Source organism: Entelurus aequoreus, linkage group LG11 (assembly GCF_033978785.1).
Source record: "Entelurus aequoreus isolate RoL-2023_Sb linkage group LG11, RoL_Eaeq_v1.1, whole genome shotgun sequence".
Classification (NCBI taxonomy): Eukaryota; Metazoa; Chordata; class Actinopteri; order Syngnathiformes; family Syngnathidae; genus Entelurus; species Entelurus aequoreus.
This window is the reverse complement of record NC_084741.1, coordinates 38,239,457-38,255,741: the sequence shown is the minus strand read 5'-3', so window position 1 is coordinate 38,255,741 and position 16,285 is coordinate 38,239,457. Positions and strand designations below refer to the sequence as shown.

General features: G+C 38.9%; 1 protein-coding gene across 2 annotated transcripts in view; it reads left to right on the top strand.

Annotated features, from left to right (window-relative positions):
• si:dkey-238d18.4 (TBC1 domain family member 15) overlaps positions 1 to 16,285 on the top strand; it is a 67,733-nt gene continuing 51,448 nt past the window's right edge. Inside the window, exon 1 of one of the 2 annotated variants that reach the window (XM_062064230.1) lies at positions 1 to 367. In XM_062064230.1, the coding sequence (XP_061920214.1) occupies positions 184 to 367 (184 nt within the window). In that variant the 5' untranslated portion in view covers positions 1 to 183. Of the gene's footprint in view, positions 368 to 1,786; positions 2,039 to 16,285 lie in introns of those variants that run through there. The other variant, XM_062064229.1, reaches the window with a different exon arrangement.

Sequence of the window (16,285 nt, the reverse complement as noted above, 5' to 3'; positions counted from 1 at the left end):
GACCCTACAAGGTGCAATTGTGACCTGCGTGGGAGCACAAAAGCACAAGAGGACTTGATAGGAAGCTTGCAGGATTAATCGGAAGTCTTTCTCAGACTTCCCGAATACATGTTCTTGTGGTTCCTGATCGATGACATATTTTCTTCCCTGCGAGTGTGAGAGAGGCCATCCCGGTAGGAGCGTATGACTTCGGCGGAGGAGGAGAGCCGCCCAGCGGCTCCTCAGCAGCTGCGTCTCCTCTCCCGGAGGAGGCTGGCGGGCGTCAGCTCTGCCGACCTGGCCGCCGAGCGGCTCACCCTGCCCGGGGTCATGGACGCCGAGGGGAGGGTGGACGAGTCTCGACTGAGGATGCACATTTTTCAAAACGGTATGGATCATCCCGTTATGATCATAAATATGTTTACTTGTCAAGACGCAAACATTTATCTCTTATTCCATAGATGTATTTTTTAAATCCTGTACGTTTCTGACCACCGTACAACACTCCAAAAATGTATTAGTTATTGTAGTAAGTTTAAAAGAAATAGTATCATAAAAACATTTAAAAAAATAAATAAATAAATAAATAAATTTTTAAAATAAATAAATAAATAAATAAATATATATATATATATATATATATATATATATATATATATATATATATATATATATATATATATATATATATATATATATATATATATATATATATATATATATATATATATATATAGTCGCAATCAAATTTTACACTTGTAAAGAACATAATGTCATGGCTGTCTTGAGTTTCCAATACTTACTACAACTCTTATTTTTTTGTGATAGAGGGATTGGAGCACATACTTGTTGGTCACAAAAAACATTCATGAAGTTTGGTTCTTTTGTGAATTTATTATGGGTCTACTGAAAATGTGACCAAATCTGTTGGGTCAAAAGTATACATACAGCAATGTTAATATTTGGTTACATGTCCCTTGGCAAGTTTCACTGCAATAAGGCGCTTTTGGTAGCCATCCACAAGCTTCTGGCAAGCTTCTGGTTTAATTTTTGACCACTCCTCTTGACAACATTGGTGCAGTTAAGTTAAATTAGTTGGTTTTCTGACATGGACTTGTTTCTTCAGCATTATCCACACGTTTAAGTGAGGACTTTGGGAAGGCCTTTCTAAAACCTTAATTCTGGCCTGATTTAGCCATTCCTTCACCACTTTTGACATGTGTTTGGGGTCATTGTCGTGATGTAACACCCAACTGCACCCAAGACCCAACCTCTGGGCTGATGATTTTAGGTTGTTCTGAATAATTTGGAGGTAATCCTCCTTTTTCATTGCCCCATTTACTCTCTGTAAAGCACCAGTTCCATTGGCAGCAAAACTGGCCCAGAGCATAATACTACCACCACCGTGCTTGACGGTAGGCCTGGTGTTCCTGGGATTAATGGCCTCACCTTTTCTCCACCAAACATATTGGTGGGTATTGTGGTCAAACAGCTCAATTTTGGTTTCATCTGACCACAGAACTTTCCTCCAGAAGGTCTTATCTTTGTCCATTGATGACATTATGTTCTTTACAAGTGTGTGTAAACTTTTGATCGCAACTATATATATATATATATATATATATATATATATATATATATATATATATGTGTGTATATATATATATATATATATATATATATATATATATATATATATATATATATATATATATATATATATATATATATATATATGTCAATGAGATTCAATAGTTCTCTTAAGTCAGTTATGATTCACATAATGAGATGTGTAGTAACATTGTGGAACAGTTTAAAAACATTTCTCAACGAGCTATTGCAAGGAATTTAGGGATTTCACCATCTATGTTTGTAAGATCATCAAAAGGTTCAGAGAATCTGGAGAAATCACTGCACGTAAGCGGCAATGCCCGTGACCTTCCATCCCTGAGGCGGTACTGCGTCAAAAACCGACATCTGTGTGTAAAGGATATCACCACATGGGCTCAGGAACACTTCAGAAAATCCCTGTCAGTAACTACAGTTCGTCGCTACATCTGTAAGTGCAAGTTAAAACTCTACTATGCAAAGCGAAAGCCATTTATCAACAACACCCAGAAATGCCGCCGGCTTTGCTGGGCCCGAGCTCATCTAAGATGGACTGATACAAAGTGGAAAAGTGTTTTGTGGTCTGACGAGTCCACATTTCAAATTGTTTTTGGAAACTGTGGACGTTGTGTCCTCCAGAACAAAGAGGAAAAGAACCATCCGCATTGTTATAGGCGCAAAGTTGAAAAGCCAGCATCTGTGATGGTATGGGGGTGTATTAGTGCCGAAGGCATGGGTAACTTACACATCTGTGAAGGCACCATCAATGCTGAAAGGTACATACAGTTTTTGGAGCAACAAATGTTGCCATCCAAGCAACGTATTTTTCATGGACGCCCCTGCTTATTTCAGCAAGACAATGCCAAGCCACATTCTGCGCGTGTTACAACAGCGTGGCTTTGTAGTAAAAGAGTGCACGGAGACCCCGGACTGTTGAACAACTTAAGCTGTACATCAAGCAAGAATGGGAAATAATTCCACCTGAAAGGCTGCAAAAATTGGTCTCCTCAGTTCCCAAACGTTTACTGAGTGTTGTTAAAAGGAAAGGCCATGTAACACAGTGGTAAAAATGGCCCTGTGCCAACTTTTTTGCAGTGCATTGCTGCCATTAAATTCTAAGTTAATGATTATTTGCAAAAAAAAATTAGGTTTCTCAGTTAAACATTAAATATCTTGTCTTTGCAGTGTATTCAATTGAATATAAGTCGAAAAGGATTTGCAAATCACTGTATTCTGTTTTTATTTTACGATTTACACAACGTGCCAACTTCACTGGTTTTGGGTTTTGTGTATATTAGATATTTAAGATACTAAACCAATACAATGTAGGTCTATCAATATTTGCTAATCTATCTGAACAAACGTACATTTTCGTACTTTGTGTTATAAGTAATTAAGCAAATCAGCATAATATGCAATCTAACCTCTGGAGATGTTTTTATTTCTTATTATTATTTCTGAGTTGTAGTGGGGCACTAGTGACCAGTTATAAGGGGACACACTTCCGGGGGAAAAAGGTTGGTGTTGTGGAAAGAAGTCTGATAATAAACTCACTGGCTCAGAACGACTGCTCTCTCGCCTCATTATCTTGACTCCATCCATCCATCCATTTTCTACCGCTTGTCCCTTTTGGGGTCACGGGGGGTGCTGGAGCCTATCTCAGCTTGACTCCTACAGACTAATATGATTTTGCCAACTGTAACTTTTTGAGGGCTTTAGCAAACTAGAAAACTCATGCCTGACACAAACGTGTAAACATAATGACCGGACATATAACAATAACCATAACATGACTATAAGACATACCAGTCATTTTGGTTCTACCGTACCATTTTGGGGGGGATTTGGGCCATTTTTTGGTATTTTTGTGCAATATTCTAATGCAGGACATGTTTATTTGTGTGTAGAATGTGAAAGCGTATATGAAGAGCAGGGGTGTCAAACTCGTCTTTATTGAGGGCCATATCGTAGTTATGGCTGCCCTCAGAGGGCCGCTTCAAACAATGAATAAAATATATGAATAATATATATGAATATAAAGATGTAAGTATTTGCAACATGATATACCTATGCACGTACACTGTAAAAAGAATCTGTAGATTTTACAGTTAAAAACAGGCAGCTCAGTCGCCTAAATTTTACCTTAAAATATGGTGGGGGTTTTTTTACAGCATATTACTGTAAATGAAAAACATTACCAAATTCTTAAATTTTGTTGACTGAGAGGCCAGTTTTGGTTTTTTTTTACCGTAAAATATGTTGTTGTGTATAAATGGAAAAATGGACCCCCACATTTTTTTTACGGTACAATTCTGCCGACTGAACTGCCAGTTTTTTTTTCCGTGAAATAATTTTTACATACAAATTGATGTTTAACAAACTTTGAAATCATATTCCAAACAGATATTTAAGCATTTATTTTTATTTTAACAAAAAACATGTTTGGATGTATGACAGTGTAATATTTGTTGCCATGTTAGGTACTATTAAAGTTTAAAATATATGCAGTAGCATACAGTACATGTATTTTTTTCTGTCAAAATGGAAAAAACAAATACATTTGGTAAGAAAAGGTAAAGGACTTTATTGGTGCATTATATTTCCAGGCTTTTGCTGGCCATATAGAATAATGTGGCAGGTCAGATCTGGCCCCCATGCCTTTGGTTTGACACACGTGATTTTGAGCATTTTCGTCAATTCTGAATTTAGAATATTGCATACACTGAAAACATGTACTTTTAATGCAATACTTTAACTTTTTCATTGCGTCACTTCCAACTAAAAGCTATATAGAATTTTTTTAAAAATCTTGTTAACTTAAAATTTGGCTAGTTTATTAATAATGTTGGCAATGAGAATGAATGACATACAAAGACATTAAGGCTAAAGAAATGAACATCCCATGCTGGCCATCTTACATCCCTGCAAAGTACAATCACTATAATAAACACATTACATTTTCTATGTAGAGGATAATCGCTGGCTGACAATCAAGCAAAGGTACTCTATAATAAAGGGGTGTCAAACTCATTTTAGATCGGGGGCCACATGGAGGAAAATCTACTCCCAAATGGGCCAGACTTGTAAAATCACGGCAAGATAACTTAGAAATAAAGACAACTTCAGATTGTTTTCTTTGTTTAAAAATAGAACAAACACATTCTGAAAATGTACAAATCATAATGTTGGTGGGCTTTTTTTTACACCTACATATTGTGGTTAATAATTTGTTAGTCGTTATATATATTTTCTGATTGAATTATGTGATAATGTTCATCAGTCAACTCATTGGTGTTAATTTTCATTCTATCAAGACAAAAAAATTATATCAAAATCAAATTACAAGATGTTATCTATGTAGTTTGATCATTTTACTCGACTTATGTACTAACATGTGGTTTATTTTGTACATATGTAGCATCATCTACAAAGATACAAAGAATTGCTATTGCGACATCCAGTGGACACATTTAGAACAGCTGTTTCTTTCATTCAAAAATGTCAGGTTTTCAGTTTAATTTTTATACTTGGCAAACTCATCCCGCTGGCCGGATAAAACCTGATCAGGCCCTCGGGCCGTACTTTTAACACCCCTGCTATAATAGATAAGAATTCCACAATGTGTCAATACTGTCAAAACAAGACAGGACAGGATAGGATAGGAAAGGACAGGATAATATTTCCTCTATACAGTATAATCGCAGTCTGACAATCAAAACGGAACATAAATATATTTTTTGAAGGCAAAATTCTTGAGTTTTATCGACATATTTTTCCATAGTGGCAAAAAAGGAAAGAGTTGGTTATGATCACATGCACAATAGTTATGAGGTTGTTCATGGACATGAAGTCAAGTGATGCTTTTCTCACATCACTTGGTCTTCACCAGGAACAGCCCTCGAGCAAATTAGTCCTCTATGAGAGCTGCCATAAAACAAAAAACGCTGTTTAGAACACTGGCAAAACTTCTGAAAGTCACATGAGCTCCAACAAAGATGTTCAGTCAAGTGTGTGTGTGTGTGTGTGTGTGTGTGTGTGTGTGTGTGTGTGTGTGTGTGTGTGTGTGTGCGCGCGCGCGTGCGTGCGGATTAGTGTGTTATGTGGCTATGTGACGTTAATATTTTTTCCGAAAATTTCAAGAACAAGCTCTGTCTTTAAGTCCTCCCCCTACTAAACTTCAGGCCCATTCCAAGCCTAAAAACACAGAGATTAAAGAAGAAGCAGTTGAAAAGATTACACAACATTTTGTCTCAAATCCTCAGGAAGCAGAGCAAAGTTCACTAAATTTGACCTTCAGTTCCCACTTCATTGATTCCATCTGCAGCACATTCACATGTCTGCCTCACAGTCAGGTGCTTACAGCCCAAAACATGAATGTTATGTTGTATAGAATGTAATCTTATGACTGATTATACATTTGACGCAATTACATACAGACCTTTATTTATTTGGAATTTTAATTTTGATTTTGAGTCCATCACAAAAGATATCTGAAGTCTGGCACAACTTGAAATATTCCCCACTCAAATACATATCTGACTGTTTAAAATGTTAGATTTAGAGAAGAACATTGCAACCGTTTTGTTAACATTGATTTTTAAGTAGGATAGGTTTAGCCTAGGAATGTTCCCATCAGGTTTTTGTGCTATACCCATAACGATTATCCATGACTGAGATCGGCTGATACCAATACCTATACGAATACGTTTATTAACTGTAATTCTTTCAAAGTATTTATGGTGAATGCTATTGACGGTTTAACAATATCATCACATTATTTAAAATCATTATATGTCTTTAATTACACACAGTTGTTTGAGCAAAACAGAGTCAATTCACAATAACTAAACAAAAGCAAAAACTACTATCTACTACTATTTTAAATCCCATGGTTTCTGCCCTCAAAGTCCTCTTATGTCCAGGGAATTATTCTGAGTTTGTAAACCTTAACTGAAACGAAAAAAATATATATTTTGAGAAAATAGAAATATAGTGACACTAGTATCAATCATATACTGATACTACTCTTAGTATTGACATTACCAATTTATGAATCGATCTGCCTTCCTCTTTCATGTCGTGTGATAATGCTGACACACCAACAGTTGTTATGTTACCCTCTCTCTTAGAGATGTCCGATAATATGCTTTAAAAATGTAATATCGGAAATGATCAGTATCGGTTTCAAAAAGTAAAATGTATGACTTTTTAAAACGCCGCTGTGAACACAGACGTAGGGAAAAGTACAGAGCGCCTATAAACCTTAAAGGCACTGCCTTTGCATGCAGGCCCAATCACAATATACCTACGGCTTTTCACACACACAAGTGAATGCAAAGCATACTTTGTCAACAGCCATACAGGTCACACTGAGGGTGACCGTATAAACAACTTTAACACTGTTACAAATATGCGCCACACTGTGAACCCACACCAAACAAGAATGACAAACACATTTCGGGAGAACATCCGCACCGTAACACAAAATAAACACAACAGAACAAATACCCAGAACCCCTTGCAGCACTAACTCTTCCGGGACGCTACAATATACACCCCCCGCGGTATCGGTTGATATCGGAATCGGTAATTAAGAGTTGGACAATATCGGAATATCGGATATCGCCAAAAAAGCCATTATCGGACATCTCTACTCTCTCTAAACTTGTATTACTTCTCTTGATAATTTCATGATAATATCTGCTTACTGACTAATATAACGTGGTTTCATCTAAAATGTTGACATTTTATTAAGCACTTATTTATTGATGTTGTAACGCTGCAGTGGGAGAAATGGACGGCACGGAGGCAGGGACGTTGTTAGCTTGCAGCGTGTTTATTGAAATATATACATATATATATGAAGTGTGTGATTGATTGATTGATTGATATATTTTTATTTCAAATAAGCATAAAAACAAGAGCAAGCCTGATCCAATACAGTGCTATAGCCTTAACAGCCATTATAACAAAATGAAAAACAATGGAGAATAAAAAACAAAAACAAATGAGCATTGGACTTTCTTTTTCTTTTCTTTTTTCTTTTTTCTTTCTTTTTTTTTACATATTTGAAAAGGAGTGAGAAGAAGTTTACACTTATTTAATCCTACCCCTTTTCTTTAAATCATAAATTACTCTGAACTAGAACTACCTATTCACTCAATGTACAAACTTAATGAACTTGTCTCATTCCTATTATCTCCAAATCAAAGCCAACATCGAAGCCTGTCAATAACACCATCAGGATGGGTCTGCTCAATGTCAGGTCTCTGAATAGCAAATCATTTTTAGTCAATGATTTTATTAGCACTTCTAAACTTGACTTTATGTTTTTAACTGAAACATGGCTGGAACAAAATAACAGTGCAAGCATTCTGATCGAGACAGCACCCCCCAACTATAACTTCATTGATATATGTAGATCGGGGAAAAGAGGTGGAGGGGTTGCTGCTATATTTAAAAACATGTTTCAGGGGAAACAGATGTCACTCGGTGAGTTTACATCATTTGAATACCTGTGTGCTGTGTTGAAATGCTCTCCCAAAATTCTCTTGTTAATTATCTACAGGCCACCTAAATATTCTGCAAATTTTTTTGATGATTTTACTGAACTATTGTCTAGCATCTCCACTGACTTTGACTGCCTGGTTATAACTGGTGATTTTAATTTTCATATTGACGATTTAAATGACAAGGGCGCAAAAGAACTTTTTACTATTTTAGACACATTTGAACTGTCTCAACATGTGAAAGAGGCTACACATTATAAGGGACACACCCTGGACCTGATTATCACAAAAGGTCTCAATGTTTCTGATGTTCTTGTGATTGATCCTTCATTGTCTGATCATTTCTGTGTTTTCTTTAATATTTCTGTAATTCCGGACACACAAACAGAATCAAAGAATGTCAAAAAGCGGTACATAAATGAACATGCTAATGTCCTCTTTAAAAACGCCATCTCCTCACTACCACCTCTAAACCCATGTCATGCTGATGATCTTGTAAGCAACTTTAATTCCAAAATTGTGAATATCATAGATATCATTGCACCTGTTACAGTTAAAACGATTTCTGGTAAGCAAAAGGCACCCTGGAGAAAATCTGCTGCTGTAACAGCCCAGAGAAGAGAGTGCAGGAAGGCTGAACGAATCTGGCGGAATACAAAACTTCATATTCACCATGACATCTATAAAGAGAGCCTCCAGGCCTACAATTTAGTCTTAAAAAGTGCTAGAGAAACATTCTTCTCCAATATCATAAACAGCAACACAAATAAGGCCAAAACCCTATTCACAATCGTTGACAGACTGACTAAACCCCCAACACAAATACCAGCCGAACTCCATTCCACGCAGAAATGCAATGACTTTGCATTCTTTTATACTGATAAAATTGAAGGCATCAGACGCACCATCAATATCTCAAGTAAAAAAGTTGGATCACCACCCCATTTAGGCAAAAGTAACACAGCAATGATGGCAAGCTTTAATGCCATAGACTCTAAAACTCTAGTGGAAACGGTGACAGCTCTAAAGTCATCCACCTGCTGCCTTGATGTTTTACCTACCAACTTCTTTAAGAATGTTTTTGACTGCCTATCAACAGACATCTTGCAAATAGTTAATAATTCTATTAAATCGGGCAATTTCCCGAAGGCTTTCAAAACTGCAGTCATTAAACCTCTTCTAAAAAAGCAGAGCCTAGATGCCTCTGTTATCAACAACTACAGACCAATTTCAAATCTACCATTCATAAGTAAAATAATTGAGAAAGTTGTCCTCCAACAACTAAATCACTTCTTGGCTTCTACTGGCTGCCACAACAACTTCCAGTCAGGATTTCGACCTCTTCATAGCACAGAGACGGCCCTTCTTAAAGTTATAAATGACATCCGTCTAAACACAGACTCTGGCAAAACTTCAGTATTAATGCTTTTGGACCTCAGTGCTGCATTTGACACTGTCGACCACTCAATACTTTTGGACAGGTTGGAAAACTGGGTGGGGATCTCAGGCACAGTTTTAAGCTGGTTCAAGTCATATCTACAAGATAGGAACTATTTTGTTTCCATTGGTGACTTTGTATCAGAACCAACCAACGTAACGTGTGGAGTCCCCCAAGGTTCAATCTTGGGGCCGACTTTATTTAACATCTATATGCTCCCACTAGGACAAATCATGCAAAACAATAACATTGACCATCATTGCTATGCCGATGACACCCAAATCTATGTAGCGCTATCACCAAATGACTATCGCCCCATAGATCTTCTGTGCCAGTGCATTGAGCAAGTCAAACACTGGATGTGCCAAAATTTCCTACAACTAAATGAAGATAAAACTGAGATAATTGTTTTTGGTGCTAAAAAAGAAAGGTTTAAAGTCATCCAACACCTTCAATCACTGTCCCTGAAAACCTCAAATAAAGCCAGAAATCTTGGGGTTATTTTAGATTCTGATTTACATTTCGACAGTCACATCAAATCAGTAACAAAATCGGCCTACTATCACCTCAAAAATGTAAAAAGACTTAGAGGGCTCATGTCAGCTCAAGACTTAGAAAAACTTGTACATGCCTTTATTACCAGTAGGCTAGACTATTGTAATGGTCTCCTTGCAGGTCTTCCCAAAAAAACTGTCAGGCAGCTACAGCTTGTTCAGAACGCTGCTGCTAGAGTTCTAACAAAGACCAAAAAAATGTGAGCACATTACACCAATTCTTAAATCCTTACATTGGCTCCCTGTACATCAGAGAATAGATTTCAAAATCCTCCTGCTCACATATAAATCACTACATGGTCTAGGGCCCAAGTATATCACTGATATGCTCCCACTATACACGCCCTCTAGATCACTAAGATCTTCTGAGACCAATCTGTTAGCGGTTCCAAGAGTAAACTCAAATCAAGGGAGAGCATCATTCAGTCACTATGCAACACATAGCTGGAATAAACTTCCTGAAGATGTCAGACTCTCCCCAACTCTCACTACTTTTAAAACTAGACTGAAGACTTTTATGTTCACCTTAGCTTTCGGCTAAATCTTTTAGTCTTTTGACTTTTAACGTCTGCACTGTTTTTGTTTTTATTGTTTGCATTTTAATTTTGCTTTTATTTTCTTTCATTTCACTTTGTTGTCTGTGAAGCACTTTGAGTCTGCCTTGTGTATGAAAAGCGCTATACAAATAAAGTTGCCTTGCCTTGCCTTGCCTTGTATATACTGTACATACATCATAGTTGTATGTACATACATATGCACACCACACACATACATAGCCACATCATTACCACTAGTGTGTGAAGTGTGTGATTAAACCAAAGGTATAGGGTGTGACTATGTGTAGCGAGTATATGAGGAGTGTTACCAGGTGGTGCGTGTTGAGATCGGTGCGGAAATCCGGGAAGGGCAAGACAGGCTCGGAGGTCCAGGGACAGGCAGGAGGTCAGGGGCTGTAGCGAGGCGTTGTGGTCCAAGGGCAGGCGTGAGGTCAAGATCCAGAAACGCAGCAGAGAATCCAGGGGGACGAGACACACAGCTCGAAACCAGGGGATGACGAAGAGTTGCTGGATGACGACACAAGACAAGACACAATGAGAACGACGGAGAGGAAACACAAAGAGCGAAGAAGCACTTGAGCAAAGAAGCGAGAGACGTGTGAGGCTTACTGTACAAGTACAAGTAGCTACGTTCTGGCACTGGAACGCAGGACGCGCTGGCCTTTGAAGACAGGAGACTCATCAGTGTCAGGTGTGTTGATTGCAGAGTGACAGCAGGAGAGGAACGCCCACGGGAGTGTCCCGAGGAGCAGAGTGAGAGGCGGCAGGTGTTTGAACCGTAACAGATGTTGTTTAAAACTAGTTGGCGGTTAGCTTAGAAACTAGCATGCCTTCTCCTGGCTTGCTCTCGGTGTGCAACATGTGTAGCCTTGTCCTCCAGTGATGACAACACTTGATAATGACATTCAAGATATCAAGAATTGTAGTTTATCTGCCGTACTGGAGGTGGTTATTATTAACTTAGGGGAGCAGCGCCACACTGCATGGAGACACGTAATTAGCTGCTAGCTTGTCAGCTGGGGGACTAAAACTAAATACAGTGTCAGCCAGAGGGGATTGGCAATGGTGATCACATACTTTTTCATGTAAAAATTGGCCGATACTGATGGGTTGCTAGGGCAGCACGGTGGACCAGGGGTTAGCGCATATGTGCCTCACAATACAAAAGTCCTGGGTTTGATCCCCGGGCTCTGGGTCTTTCTTTCTGGAGTTTGCATGTTCTCCCCGTGACTGCGTGGGTTCCCCCCGGGTACTCCGCCTTCTCCAAAGACATGCACCTGGGGATAGGTTGATTGGCAACACTAAATTGAACCTAGTGTGTGAATGTGAGTGTGAATGTTGTCTGTCTATCTGTGTTGGCCCTGCGATGAGGTGGCGACTTGTCCAGGGTGTACCCCGCCTTCCGCCCGTGTGCAGCTGTGATAGGCTCCAGCACCCCACGCGACCCCGTAAGGGACAAACGGTAGGAAATGGATGGATGATGGGTTGCTGATCGATCAGCACATCCCCAATTTTAGCCATTCCGAAACTTTTTATTTTTTTATTTTTATTTTTTGTCCTGTCCAGCTTCTCAGGCAAATCATATTGTTGATGTAGATGCCAATATCGGCTGTACAAATTTACATTACAAAAGAGAAATGAGGGATACTTCTCTTGTTGCCTGATTTGTATTTGACTTTATTAAATGTATTTATATTAACATTTGGTGCAGCCGGGCCGGAGCAGGAGGGGATAGAAAGAGAAAAAAAGGAAGACAGAGGGGGAAAATGTGGGGACAAGAGGGGGATAAGACAGAGAGACAAAAACAATTAATTCCGAAGCCATTCTGAAACTTAAGCTAAAGACTGTAAGTTTATCAGCCAGTTGAGTTTTGTTTTCAGCATGTGTATAAATAACGGTATAATCTGCATACATTTGGATGGAAACAATGGGATAAACTGAAAGACAGTCGATTATGTACAGTGAAAATAGCAAAGGCTCAAAAATGGAACCTTGTGGGACACCTGTGGACGGATGAGTTGAGTTGAGTTTGAGTTTATTTCGAACATGCAAGCATACAACATGATACATCACAATTTCCAGTTTCTCTTTACAACATGTTCGAAAAGGAGTAGGAAGAAGCAGAGCTTATTTAATCCTACCCCTTTTCTTTTACATAACAGTTGCTAAAACTTTTGTTCACTTCCTCTTCTCAATTTATTCACAATATACTCCATAAGTAATCACAATAAAAATAAATAAATAATAATTGGTGAAGTAATTTATATTTCATATGATGAGATAAGTAAGATTATTTTGAGAATGAAAGAATGGATGGATGAAATACATTCAGAATGTTTATCATGGTTCTTCTTCTTTGTACTTTGTGAACACTTTAAGTTTGAAGAGTTTCTTGAAGTGGATCATATTAGTACATTGTTTGATTGCTGGAGCAGAGGTGAATGATAATCATTGATTCCAACAGATTGTGATCGGTTTGATAAATATGATTTAAATGGTCCCTGTAGATTCCTAATGAAGCCTTTAGCTTGACGCTCCTCTACTTTCTCCTGCTCCGCTTGCTGCGGCGACAACAAACAAATATCCAGACGCTCCTCTTCGTTTTGTATCGTTTACTATTGTCACTTAATTATTCAAAAACGTAAAACAATAACGATGTGGGAACAAATGAATGGCAAAATAAACAGAGTTTGTTACAGCAAGAAAAGAGTTAGAAAAAGTAAGAGTGAGGTCAAAAAACTGTGTGGCTCAATTCCCCCGCACCTGACTGTCATTACCCATAATACCTTGTGTCCAAAAACCAACCTACCACACAGATCCTTCCGCCATATATGCAATTTAAACAGTTACGTCATCAAATTATTTAGACAAATGTAATAATTATTCTAAGCATGCAAATCAAGTAAATAGTCCCATTTTCGCTGAATAAACATAAAGCACCTTCCATAAAATATGTAAATTAACTCAAACAGCATTTAGGCTCCTACATTACCGGCCCCTAATTGTTATCAATGTCCTTGAAACAATTACTTAAACGTGTTAATTCAAATTCAATGTGCCTAAATAGCCTGAACACTTCTCAAAGAAGCTTGCCCCATTCAACTTGAGGCCTTTGCTTCATCGCCATACTTTAATGATCTTCTGCTTCTTGAAGAAGACATAGCTTTGTAATAGGGCGACGAAGCTCGTTAGTCTTAGTTTTCACTTGAACTTAACGAACAAGTCCGTCTCCACCAGGAAAAGTCTCTAGAATTCTTCCAAGTGGCCAGGAATTTCTGGGTGAAGTGTCGTCCACGATCAGCACCACGTCTCCAACACGAAAGTTTCTTCGAGGTGAAGACCATCGCTGACGTTTTTGAAGTTGCGCTAGGTATTCCTTACACCATCGTTTCCAGAAGATATCCGCAAGGTATTGTACTTGTCTCCATCTGCGACTGGCATATTGGTCGGACGGATGACACACTCCTGGAGGTAGCTCAGGTTTGACCTTCAGCAATAACAAATGGTTGGGTGTGAGAGCCTCCAAGTCATTGAGGTCTGAAGATGTCTTTGTGATGGGTCTGCCGTTTATGACTGCTTCGGCTTCACAAAACAAGGTATAAAGACCCTCTTCATCCAAAACTTGTTCCTTTACAGTGACGCTCAGTATTTTCCTCACTGAACGGATTAGCCGCTCCCAGCTTTCTCCATGGTGAGATCCTGCTGGTGGATTGAAATGCCACTGGACACCTTTTTGTAACAAGTGTTCGTAAATCTTCTTGGTGTTCCATTCTTTGATTGATTTCCTCATTTCGCTGTCAGCTGACCGAAAGTTGGTTCCGTTATCGGAATACATCTCTTTGACTTGTCCTCTTCTAGCGATAAATCTTCTGATTGCGTTAAGACATGCATCGGTGTCGAGTGAGGATGCAACTTCCAGATGTACGGCTCTTAAAGCAAGACGCGTGAAGATGACGCCATACCTCTTTACATGTCCTCTTCCCCTCTTCACTTGGAACGGACCAAAGTAGTCCACACCGACTCTCGTGAAAGGTGGATCGTCAGGTAGGACCCTGCATGTTGGTAGATCTGCCATGAGTTGCTTTCCAGCGGCTCCGTGGAGTCTTTTACAGATGACACACTTGGACAGAAACCTTCTGATGGCTCCAATGGCTCCAGGTATCCAACATTTTTGACGTAGATTGGCCATCATGTGATTCCTTCCGGCGTGAGCTGTTAGGTCATGAATCTGTCTCAACACAAGCCTTGTGATGTGTGAATCCTTAGGCAATATGGCTTGCTGCTTGGAGTAGTTAGGCATTGCTGCACGGCTCAACCTTCCACCAACTCTCATAACTCCATCTTGAAGAATTGGATTTCACTTGAAAAGTGAACTACTTTTTGTCAGGTTCAAACACTGATGACATCTATTAAACAAGACAAAAGGCAAGGAATCAAACAGAGACAGAATTAAATTTGGACTCAATATTGAGGAGAGAAATGGCTACTGTACTTTCTGTACAGTCCTGCACCACGCTCTGACGAAGAAGCTTTTCGTCCTCTCTTTTATTTAGATGTTCAATGTTTACGCAACAACACATTTCTCAACAGGATTGGGTAGTATGTAAACAGTCCTTGTTTTCGGTCACAATAGAAGACAAAAGAAGAAGATCCCTCGGGCTTGGGCTTGTCGTAGATTCAGCTTTGGCAGGTTTTTGGAGGACAATGGATGACCCCTCCCGTCTGATTCCATCGTACACAGCGGAATCTTCCGAGCGTTTGGCTTGGTGCCACAAAGACAGCTTCTTGTCTGTTCAATGGAAACTCACAATGGAAAGTTTTTTGATAATTTAAATACAATTTTTCTGACTTTTCCCTCCTGTTTATCAAAGAACTTCTCCATAATCTTCTTATCCCCAATAACTTCTTCTTGCAATCTTCAGTTAATGGTTAATTTCTCTAGGACCAAGTTATGTTTACACTCAGAATTGAACATAATTTTTTTTCTCCTCATAATTATGACATTTCTGGAAATAAATCAGAAAACACCATTCTGGTAGGTATTCTTGTCTTCAGATTCATCTTCCTTGTCGTCCACCAGGAAGTACATCTGAACAGCTTTATCATCTGCTGGGCCAATCGCTGTGGTAATCAGACGGTTAAACAGAGAACAGACAGGGAAAACAACAACATCCACACAACGTCAGTATTGCTGAACACGGCCATAGTTACCAGATACCAAAGACTTGTATTTGCCAAACACGTCCAACCACCCCCCTCTCACATAGATGTATCTATGCCTGAATGCTCTTTCAGTTTACCGTTAAGGGTGTGCAGGCCTTCCAGTGCTTTGGTCAGGCTACTTTCTGCATCAGTGCAGTTTGGTACGAACATGCAACACTGTTCACCAAATATTGCGCACACTCCCCCTTTTTTGCGCCATACGGTTTTGAAAAGCCATAAGGCAGGTGGCGGCGAGTTGATTAGCGACGGGTTCAAGTCTTGGCCTGTGTAATTTTACAATCTCTGTACGTTGTAGTGGACGTAGCTTATTCTGTCAACATTCTTGTTAATCGTACACCACCAGTAGACGTATGATTCAAATCCAGCTGCAACTTGATTTACCAATTTATAGTCGTCAGATATACTTCTTTGGACACC